The sequence below is a fragment of the Hemibagrus wyckioides genome, linkage group LG22 (assembly GCF_019097595.1).
Source record: "Hemibagrus wyckioides isolate EC202008001 linkage group LG22, SWU_Hwy_1.0, whole genome shotgun sequence".
NCBI classification, from domain to species: domain Eukaryota; kingdom Metazoa; phylum Chordata; class Actinopteri; order Siluriformes; family Bagridae; genus Hemibagrus; species Hemibagrus wyckioides.
This window is the reverse complement of record NC_080731.1, coordinates 3511651-3522144: the sequence shown is the minus strand read 5'-3', so window position 1 is coordinate 3522144 and position 10494 is coordinate 3511651. Positions and strand designations below refer to the sequence as shown.

At 41.1% G+C, this 10494-nt stretch overlaps 1 protein-coding gene across 2 annotated transcripts in view; it reads left to right on the top strand.

Moving 5' to 3' along the window:
* Positions 1-800: 800 nt before the first annotated feature.
* The window catches only part of susd2 (sushi domain containing 2), a 40324-nt gene continuing 30630 nt past the window's right edge, over positions 801-10494 (top strand). The window contains exons 1-11 of one of the 2 annotated variants that reach the window (XM_058375616.1): positions 801-1084; positions 4653-4727; positions 5161-5359; positions 6172-6320; positions 6411-6578; positions 6838-7012; positions 8452-8653; positions 8903-8988; positions 9090-9358; positions 9568-9711; positions 9804-9962. In XM_058375616.1, coding sequence (XP_058231599.1) covers positions 4691-4727; positions 5161-5359; positions 6172-6320; positions 6411-6578; positions 6838-7012; positions 8452-8653; positions 8903-8988; positions 9090-9358; positions 9568-9711; positions 9804-9962 — 1588 coding nt within the window. In that variant the 5' untranslated portion in view covers positions 801-1084; positions 4653-4690. The remainder of the gene's footprint in view (positions 1085-4652; positions 4728-5160; positions 5360-6171; positions 6321-6410; positions 6579-6837; positions 7013-8451; positions 8654-8902; positions 8989-9089; positions 9359-9567; positions 9712-9803; positions 9963-10494) is intronic. The other variant, XM_058375615.1, reaches the window with a different exon arrangement.

Below are 10494 nucleotides of genomic sequence, written 5' to 3'. Positions count from 1 at the left end.
TTAGTTTGTATCAGCATCCACACTATAATATATATATATATATATATTTTTTAAATACTTAATTGTAGTAACTGTTAAAGAAAACACGTGCACGTGCATAAACTCTTGCCAACACGGTGTAGCTGTAAAGTTTTCTCTACAAGCTATTATGCTGTAAACTAGTGAACTTTAATTTTGTAGTAAGTCTCGCTTGAACTCGGGTTGCCATGTCCACGTTTTTTCCGTTATGCTGTATATATATGATAATATAATAATAATAAATTTAATTTATTATGTGTATTTATTAATATATTAACTTAATTTTAGAAATACTACAGAATGTGACATGAATTTCTAATGTTAATAACTAAAACTAAAAATTGTGTTTTAAAAGCGGAATAAGTTGCTAGTCCCGGGATTGTTATTAGATGTTTTGTTTGTTTGTTTGTATTTTTTTATTCATTTATTTTTTTAAGAATTTGTGGCCCGGTTACAGCTATTTTAAGACCCGAATGGAGAAAAAAAACCAAACGAAAAACATTCGGTGTTGTTTTTTTTTTTTTGCATTATTCCTACAGATTTGGCAACCCAATTACAATTGCAAAGATAAACAAACCTGATTCTAATTTTTAAAGTTTAAAATATTGTTTAGATAGAAATATGTCGGTCAGAACATAGCTACATTACGAGTTTTTGTTATTTTAAATGGAGTTGTTTGTTTATTTGTTTGTTTGTTTGTTGTTCCTGCACGCGCTGAGCGGTTAAACAGTAACAGTTTTAGATCAGAGTGTAGATGATTACCAGGAAGAACTTTGCCACAGTGTCACGGCTCAAGTCAAAGTGCGCGCTCACACACACGCGCCTGATCTGAACTCCTACTGGAGGGATTACAGGGACATTAAACATGCCTTAAACACGACAACCTCAGTGAGCTCCTTCCGGTTCCTGCATGTGGTTTGAGGCTCCAGGGTGAAGAAGAGGAGGTACTTTATAGATTGAGAAAGATCCTGGGTGAAGTTACTGTCAGTGAAAATGTTCGTGTACAGAGTGCTGAGTTTGTGTTTAGTGCTGATTTTAGTGGATTTGATCTCACAACCTGCTGCAGGTGAGTGTACACACACACACACACACACACACACACACACACTCTCTCTCTCTCTCTCTCTCTCTCTCTCTCTCTCTCTCTCTCTCTCTCTCTCTCTCTCTCTCTCTCTCTCTCTCTCTCTCTCTCTCTTTCTTTCACTCACACTACTTCATTTAGACCTTTAGGCTTTGTTTCTGCCTCCATGTGCCATGTTGTGTCAGATCACACTGATCACATGTGCAGGAACTAACTGCTGTTTCTCTATTCCTCAACTGAACAGTACCTTCTGATCAGTTCAATTTCTGATCAATATTTCTTCTCCTTTTAATTTATTTTAATTTTTACCCATCTTTAATTTTGGTTATTCTCCTTTGTTTACACCATCAGGAGAGACACTTAATGTATGTATGTGTCTATCTATCTATCTATCTATCTATCTATCTATCTATCTATCTATCTATCTATCTGTCTCTCTGTCTATGTATGTATCTATCTATCTATCTATCTATCTGAGGATAAAATCTACTTGTAAGTTCTTTAACTATGCAAAATGGTATTCAGTCAGTGTTTCATTGCAATCATTATGTTTATATCATCTGTTATATATGGTAGAATATATTATATTATTTCTATTATTATAGTATTAATATATGTATTATATATAAGGTAGAAAGTAGTGTTAGTGAAATGAATTAAATCTATAGTCATGTGACTCTTTTACTTTTACTTTTTCTTTTTCTTTTTTTTTTTTGCATATGAAGTCTGCTTATCTTCACTTTCTTTAACCTGAAATAGATTTAGCTTCTGGAACATATTTGACACAGTTCCAGATTCACTTGGAGCAGGACATACACACACACACACACACACACACACACACACAATCAATTTGTTGATGTAATTGATGTACACACAGAATAGTGTGAAAAACAAAAAAAACGTCCAGTTCCCCGAGTGTTGTCCGGTTTAAAGTGACAGCAGCCGCTCTATATAACTCTATATAACTGTGATGAACAGAAAAGCATCTCAGAGAGCACAGTGGATGAGCTTCAACAGCAGAAGACTCAGCAGAAGCACATCATTGAAGAGAGCTGAGAGGAGGATGAACAGACTGGTTAAAGCTGACAGGAAGTCACAATGACATGCTCTATCCATCTGTAGTGAACAGAAAAGCCGTTACAGTTTGAGGAACCCAACGTGGTCTTCTAAAACAGTAGAAAACCACGTCCAGTTTCTCACACTGGAAAAAGATGATTAGGAAAACGCCGTCTGGTCTAAAGAACGGCATAAATCCATGTCCTCAAACTTGCTTTGAACCATCAGCAGTTCAGGATGGAGATGGTGATGGTGGTGGTGGTGAGGGTGATGGTAGTAATGGTGATGGCGATGGTAATTATGATGGTGGTGGTGGTGATGGTAGTTATGATGATGGTGGTGGTAATGGTGATGTGATGTGATGTGGTGGTGATGGTGGTGGTAATAGTTGTAACGGTGGTGATGGTAGTTATGATGATGGTGGTGGTAATGGTGATGTGATGTGGTGGTGTTGGTGATGGTGGTGGTAATAGTTGTAACAGTGGTGATGTTAATGGTGGTAGTGATGATACTGAAGGTGGTAGTGGTGATGGTAGTGATGGTGGTGATGGTGATAGTGGTGGTAACGGTGGTGATGGTAGTTATGATGGTGATAGTGGTGGTAACGGTGGTGATGGTAGTTATGATGGTGATAGTGGTGGTAACGGTGGTGATGGTAGTTATGATGGTGATAGTGGTGGTAACGGTGGTGATGGTAGTTATGATGATGGTGATAGTGGTGGTAACGGTGGTGATGGTAGTTATGATGGTGATAGTGGTGGTAACGGTGGTGATGGTAGTTATGATGGTGATAGTGGTGGTAACGGTGGTGATGGTAGTTATGATGGTGATAGTGGTGGTAACGGTGGTGATGGTAGTTATGATGGTGATAGTGGTGGTAACGGTGGTGATGGTAGTTATGATGGTGGTGGTGATGATGGTGTTGGTGGCGGTAACGGTGGTGATGGTAGTTATGATGGTGGTGGTGATGATGGTGATAGTGGTGGTAACGGTGGCGATGGTAGTTATGATGGTGGTGGTGATGATGGTGATAGTGGTGGTAACGGTGGTGATGGTAGTTATGATGGTGATAGTGGTGGTAACGGTGGTGATGGTAGTTATGATGGTGATAGTGGCGGTAACGGTGGTGATGGTAGTTATGATGGTGATAGTGGCGGTAACGGTGGTGATGGTAGTTATGATGGTGATAGTGGCGGTAACGGTGGTGATGGTAGTTATGATGGTGATAGTGGTGGTAACGGTGGTGATGGTAGTTATGATGGTGGTGGTGATGATGGTGATAGTGGTGGTAACGGTGGTGATGGTAGTTATGATGGTGATAGTGGTGGTAACGGTGGTGATGGTAGTTATGATGATGGTGATAGTGGTGGTAACGGTGGTGATGGTAGTTATGATGGTGATAGTGGTGGTAACGGTGGTGATGGTAGTTAAGATGGTGATAGTGGTGGTAACGGTGGTGATGGTAGTTATGATGATGGTGATGATGGTGATGGTGGCGGTAACGGTGGTGATGGTAGTTATGATGGTGATAGTGGTGGTAACGGTGGTGATGGTAGTTATGATGGTGATAGTGGTGGTAACGGTGGTGATGGTAGTTATGATGGTGATAGTGGTGGTAACGGTGGTGATGGTAGTTATGATGATGGTGATAGTGGTGGTAACGGTGGTGATGGTAGTTATGATGATGGTGATAGTGGTGGTAACGGTGGTGATGGTAGTTATGATGGTGATAGTGGTGGTAACGGTGGTGATGGTAGTTAAGATGGTGATAGTGGTGGTAACGGTGGTGATGGTAGTTATGATGATGGTGGTGATGGTGATGGTGGCGGTAACGGTGGTGATGGTAGTTATGATGGTGATAGTGGTGGTAACGGTGGTGATGGTAGTTATGATGGTGATAGTGGTGGTAACGGTGGTGATGGTAGTTATGATGGTGATAGTGGTGGTAACGGTGGTGATGGTAGTTATGATGGTGATAGTGGTGGTAACGGTGGTGATGGTAGTTATGATGGTGATAGTGGTGGTAACGGTGGTGATGGTAGTTATGATGGTGATAGTGGTGGTAACGGTGGTGATGGTAGTTATGATGGTGATAGTGGTGGTAACGGTGGTGATGGTAGTTATGATGGTGATAGTGGTGGTAACGGTGGTGATGGTAGTTATGATGGTGATAGTGGTGGTAACGGTGGTGATGGTAGTTATGATGGTGGTGATGATGGTGATAGTGGCAGTAATGGTGGTGATGGTAGTTATGATGGTGTTGGTAATGGTGCTGATGGCAGTTGTGGTGGAGGTGATGATAGTGATGTTGGTGTTAGTGGTAGTGGTGGTTGTGTTGGTGTTGATGGTGGTGTTGATGGTTGTGGTGGTCATGTTGGGGGTGGTGGTGATGATGGTGGTGGTGGTGTCATGTTGTGAGAAGTCTTTCTTTGGGATACAATGAGCTTGTTAATACCAACAGGTGATTTTTTTTTGTTTTTTTTCCAAACCTCAGCTTGGAACCTGTGCTTTAGCTGACAGGAGAGGAACCTGATGTGCTCTTCTGCTGTTCTATCTCATCTACCTCAAGGTTTGTGCATTTTGAGATGCTTTTCTGCTCAACATAATAGTCTAGATAGGTTCCAGTCAGCTCAAACCGGTCTGGACATTCTCCTTTCTCAACATCTGCAGAATTGGATGTTTTTTGTTTTTCGCACCATTCTGTGTAAACTCTAGAGACTGTTTTGTGTGAAAATCCCAGGAGATCAGTGTGTCTGGTATCTACAGCCAAGCCATGGCTTTAAAGTCACTGAAACCTTGTTCTGATGTTTGATGTGAACATTAACTAAAGTTCTTGACCTTGATTTGTTTTGCTCTGCTGCCACATGATTGGCTGCTTGCCAGAATAACTTCATGAATCAGCAGGTGTATCTATAGATGTTCTTATTAAAGACCTTGGTTAGCGTATTTTTCACCTGATTTACCTCTTCCTCTCCATCCTACTCCTCCCCCTCCTCCTCTAGCTCACTTTTGTGAAGGTCGCTGTGGGGAAAAGTTGGCGTCCTGTTCCTGCCACCCGACATGCAAGAACTTAATGAACTGCTGCCCAGATGTGAAAGAGTACTGCCTGGAGATCTCACCTCACTCCGGTTCTCTGCTCGGAGGAACCGACTTCAAACTGCTTCATATCATATTTGGCAGGAACGTCACCCTCACCTGCAGGTAAGAAGAGAGTCTGGGTTTACTATTTTACTGTGGGAAATTGTTAAACATGCCTGTTCTGAACTTTACACTTTACTCGGTGGTAGCTCAGGTGGTTAAGACTCTGGGTTGTTGATTAGAAGATCTCTACTTTACTGTAATGTATGTGTGGCGATAATAAAGTCTTCTGATTAGATTCAGAGAGTCTGAAGAAGCAGCTCCATAGTGTGATGCCACCACCACCATTCTTCACAGTGTAGATAGTGTTCTCAGGGTGATACACGGTGTTGGGTTTCTGACAAACATTGTGCTTTGTGATAGAGCTGAAAAGGACATTTTTTTGGTCTTATCAGACCAGAGAATCTTTTTCCAATTCACCATTCAATACCTTTTAACAAATTCCTATGACTTTTTCCTCATAGCCTTAAGATTTGTGTTGTGCCCAGTGGTTGTAATGGCTGTGAACATCTCGCATCTCTCCAGCTTCTTCAGATTTACCCATAACCTCTCGGTCGCTTCTCGACTCACCCGGTCTTTACCTGCTCACTGAATCTGGGATCTTTTAATACTGTATGATGTGGAACATTTGAGATATATTATCAGAACCAAAGTGTGATTGCTTTCCAGAACTTTGATTTCCAGAACTTTGATTTCCAGAACTTTCTGGACATGTATTATGTATGATGATGGATAAGATAACCCTAGAAAAAAATAAAAAAATTAGTATTTATTTGCAGGTTTCAATCATAGACAAGACTTTTGGTTAGGTTTGGTTACTTTTTAAACAGAAATGGTTTTCTAAATGTGGTGTGTGTGTGTGTGTGTGTGTGTAGGTTTAAGAATGAGACCATAACTCGGGGCTATGTGGATGAAGACGGTGTGGGTCACTGTATCTCGCCCCTGCTGTTCGAATCCGGTTGGATCCCGTTTAAGGTTTCCACTGATGGACAATACTTTAACCGAGACGGTCGATGGCTCTCAGGTCAGACTCATATCTCTGTTTAATTTCTGATAATAATTTCAATTCACACCGTGATGTTATGTGATGGGCTTGTTGTGATGGGTTAATCAGTGCACCATAGTAAGCTGAGTCTGGAGAACAAGCTCCTCCTGGTGAACGGGACTCAGTGGCAGTATTACGGTACACCGGGCGTGGGTGGGGTTCTGCTGATGGTGTGGAATTCATCTCTAATTAAAGCTGACAGAGTTAACGTTGAGCTGTGGGGCTATGACGAGTTCGGTGAGTGGAACAAAAGCATCCTTCTTGCTTTTGAGTTTTAAAGAAATAAAACACATTTTGTTTTGAGAGATTTGCTAAAAAGAAGATTAAAATAAACTGTGCTGAATAATGTTTTCCTTATAATTTATTTTAGTCTTTGTTCCTAATGTGTTTCTGTTTTGTAAATTGAGGGAAAGTTTGTTAATTGAGCCTGTGTGATAAACTAAAGTGAGTGTTTTTACCAGTGCTGATGTTCTTCTTCTTCTTCTTCTGACCACAGGAGAGCCGTATTCCGATCAGTGGGGGGCCGAGTGGAAATATCTCTACTCTGTAGGGAGGAACGTGACCAATAACGGGGCGTTCAGCTTCGTCCCGAAGCGCAGCGAGATGCCGCTGGCTAAGTGGCACATGGGCAGCATGAGGGTCAGTCCAAGCACCAAACCTGATGGCACGTGGTACGATCTCACTCTTGTTTCCATTTAGTTTGTATTTTTCCACAACAACATGCAACTAAGTGAATGAGTGTGTGTGTGTGCCCTGCGATGGGTTGGACTCCGTCCAGGGTGTATCCTGCCTTGATGCCCGATGACGCCTGAGATAGGCACAGGCTCCCCCTGACCCGAGGATAGATCGGATGAGGGTATAGACAATGAAATGAAATTAAAAATAATATGATTTAGATTTCTGGTATTTGGCTGATGCCCTTTTATTTTATACAGTCTAGGGCCTCTGATCGGTCTACATATATATATATATATATATATATATATATATATATATATATACATACATACACTGAACAAAATTATAAACGCAACACTTTTGTTTTTGCCCCCATTTTTCATTTTTTCACTCAAAGATCTTTTTCTATGTACACAAAAGGCCTATTTCTCTCAAATATTGTTCACAAATCTGTCTAAATCTGTGTTAGTGAGCACTTCTCCTTTGCCGAGATAATCCATCCACCTCAGAGGTGTGGCATATCAAGATGCTGACTAGACAGCATGATTATTGCACAGGTGTGCCTTAGGCTGGCCACAATAAAGAGTGTATATTTAAAAGAAATGACAACACATCAAAATAACCCAAGATCATGCAGTATTTGCAGAGCTTTAAGAACTCAAATAAAACAAAATGTAAATAATTTGTAAACAAATTGTGTTAATGCTTTAGCTAAATAACATTAAGAAATCAGTATTTGGTGGAATAACCCCGATTTGCATGTGTTTTGGCTCCATGATCTCCACCAGTTTCTCACATTGATGTTGGGGAACTTTATACCACTCTTTCTGCAAAAAAGCAAACAGTTCAGCTTTGCTTGATGGTTTGTGATCATCCATCTTCCTCTTGGTGACATTCCAGAGGTTTTCAATAGGGTTCACATCTGGAGATTGGGCAGTGGTCTCTTATTTTTTTCCAGAGCTGTATATATATTAATCATATTTACATCAGTATTTACATCACAGTCCACATGTGCAAACTGACAGAGCATAATAAATGTGAAGAACTTTGAGAGTCTAGAAAACTGTGTTAGTAGTTGTAGTAGTGCAGTGAGAGAGTGTTATCATCTGTCACACACAGGTGAACTACAGCGATCAGCTATAACATTATAAACACTGACAGGTGAAGTGAATAAGACTGATGATCTCCTCATCATGGCACCTGTTATCTATCTAAAATGGCTGAAATCATGAGAAATCATGTCACACCTTTTTCCACCTGTAATGATGGTGATACAGGAATCAAGAACATTCATGTGAAGAATGAATAAAGGTGTTTTTTTTTTTTTATAGATTTACAATAATGGAAATTTGAACGTTTTGTGAAACCTTGGTCTCTCTCTCACTCTCTCTCTCTCTCTCTCTCTCTCACGCTCTCTCTCGTGTGTGTGTAGGAACGTGAATGCTCTGTGGAGTGGTGTTCATGCTCTAGCGTATCACCTGGAAGATGCCTTCAAGAAAGATTCTGCAGCTTGGGCTCTGGAGAAGTGTCTGAAATGGGATCTGGAGGAAAAGATGATGCCCAGTTTCCTGCCCGAGATCATCGATTGCCCCTGCACGCTGGCACAGGCCCGAGCCGACACCGGAAGATTCCACGTAAGATTGACATAAAAGTGTTTTATATAGTAACGTAGAGTTTTACTAGTTAATAGTAATATTAGACGGGATAGACGCTTGAGACTCAACACAGATGATTATTGGAACTAAAACCATGTGTCCGGGTCAAATGAAAGTTCTCAGTGTACAGGATCTAGAACCAGGATTATTTGGCTAACTGTCAAAATGTCAAAAATGAGCTAGCTAGCAGGATGAGTAGTAACTCTGCACATGTTTGGATATTTGTAGACAGATTACGGCTGTGATATTGAGAAAGGCAGTAAGTGCACTTATCACCCAGGAGCTGTGCACTGCGTTCGGGCTATTCAGGGCAGGTAACACACACACACACACACCTACACACCTACACAAGAGACCAAGACGGATGAAAGAGGGATGGATGTGTTTAAATTTTTTTCTTCTTCTTTCCTCTCAGCCCGCAGTACGCCGCCGGTCAGCAGTGTTGTTACGACAAAACCGGAGCTCAGGTTCTCACCAGTGACTCAATCGGAGGAAGTACCCCGGACCGAGGGCACGACTGGGGGTCACCGCCGTACCAAAAGCCCCCCAAAGTTCCAGGATTCTCTCACTGGAAGTACGACGTGATCACGTTCTATTACTGCTGCCTGTGGTCAGATAACTGCGACTATTATTTCACTCATCGTCCATCCAGCGACTGCAGGACATACCAGCCTCCTAAAGCAGGCAAGGAAGCGTTTTTATTCGGTTTAATTAGCAAGAAAAAAAATATTTTTTTCCATAGTCTCATCATTTTCTTTAAAGTAATTGAACGAATAAATAATAAATCAAAGGTAGTATGTATTATGTAATACACATATTTCCTGGGTTTTTTTTGAGGGGATCAATTCTTTCTTTATTTTTTAATTCTTTTTATCTTTATTTTTTCCTTTCAGCCTCGGTACTTGGTGATCCTCACTTCATCACGTTTGACGGTTCCAAGTACACCTTTAACGGTAAAGGAGAATACGTGCTACTTCACTCGCCAAAGCACCAGCTGGAAGTGCAGGGCAGAACTGAGCCAATGAAATCAGAGATCGGTAAAATGACCGACGAATCAAAATTCCCTTTTTTCTTAATTGTTTTGAATGAAAAAAATCACAAAGTGCACTCGCGTCCGTTCCCCTTTAAGGCTCTGTCGTCATGGCGACGCGTCTCTCCTCGGTGGCCATGAAGGAGAACGACTCTGATGTCATCGAGGTGCGTCTGACGGATAACCCGGACCGTCTGCAGGTCTTACAGAACCAACAGGTGCTTAGTTTCTCAGAACAGAACTGGCTGGATCTTGAAGGTGAGACCTGAGGAACAGTTTAATGTAATGATTACTGATCCCAGATCAGCTTTGGACTTTCACCTTCTTTCAGCAGAAGATTATGAGATGGAGAAAAGCTGATCTGGAGCAAGCAACGTATATGACACTGATCCTAGAACAGTCCTAAGCTTGTTATTATTGGCTCCAGAACATTTATATGCCGTGGTGTGTGATGGTTCCAGGACATTTTTAAACTTGAGTGTTGCCTTTGCATTGGTTCTAGAACTTTCGTATATTTGGGTAATTCAAGTGTTTTGGTTCTAGAACATTCTTATAATGTTACCTTTCTAATCTTGTGTCTTGGTTTTAGAACATTCCTTAGCTTAAGTGTTGGCTGTGTGTTGGTTCTAGAACATCTATAAGCATGTGTGTTGGTTCTAGAACATTCCTTCAATTTAACATCCCTAAGCTTGTGCCTTGGCTGTGTATTGGTTCTAGAACATTCCATAGCTGGAGTTTTGGCAGTGCGATAGTTCTGGAACATTCCTTAGCTTAAGTGTTGACTGTATGT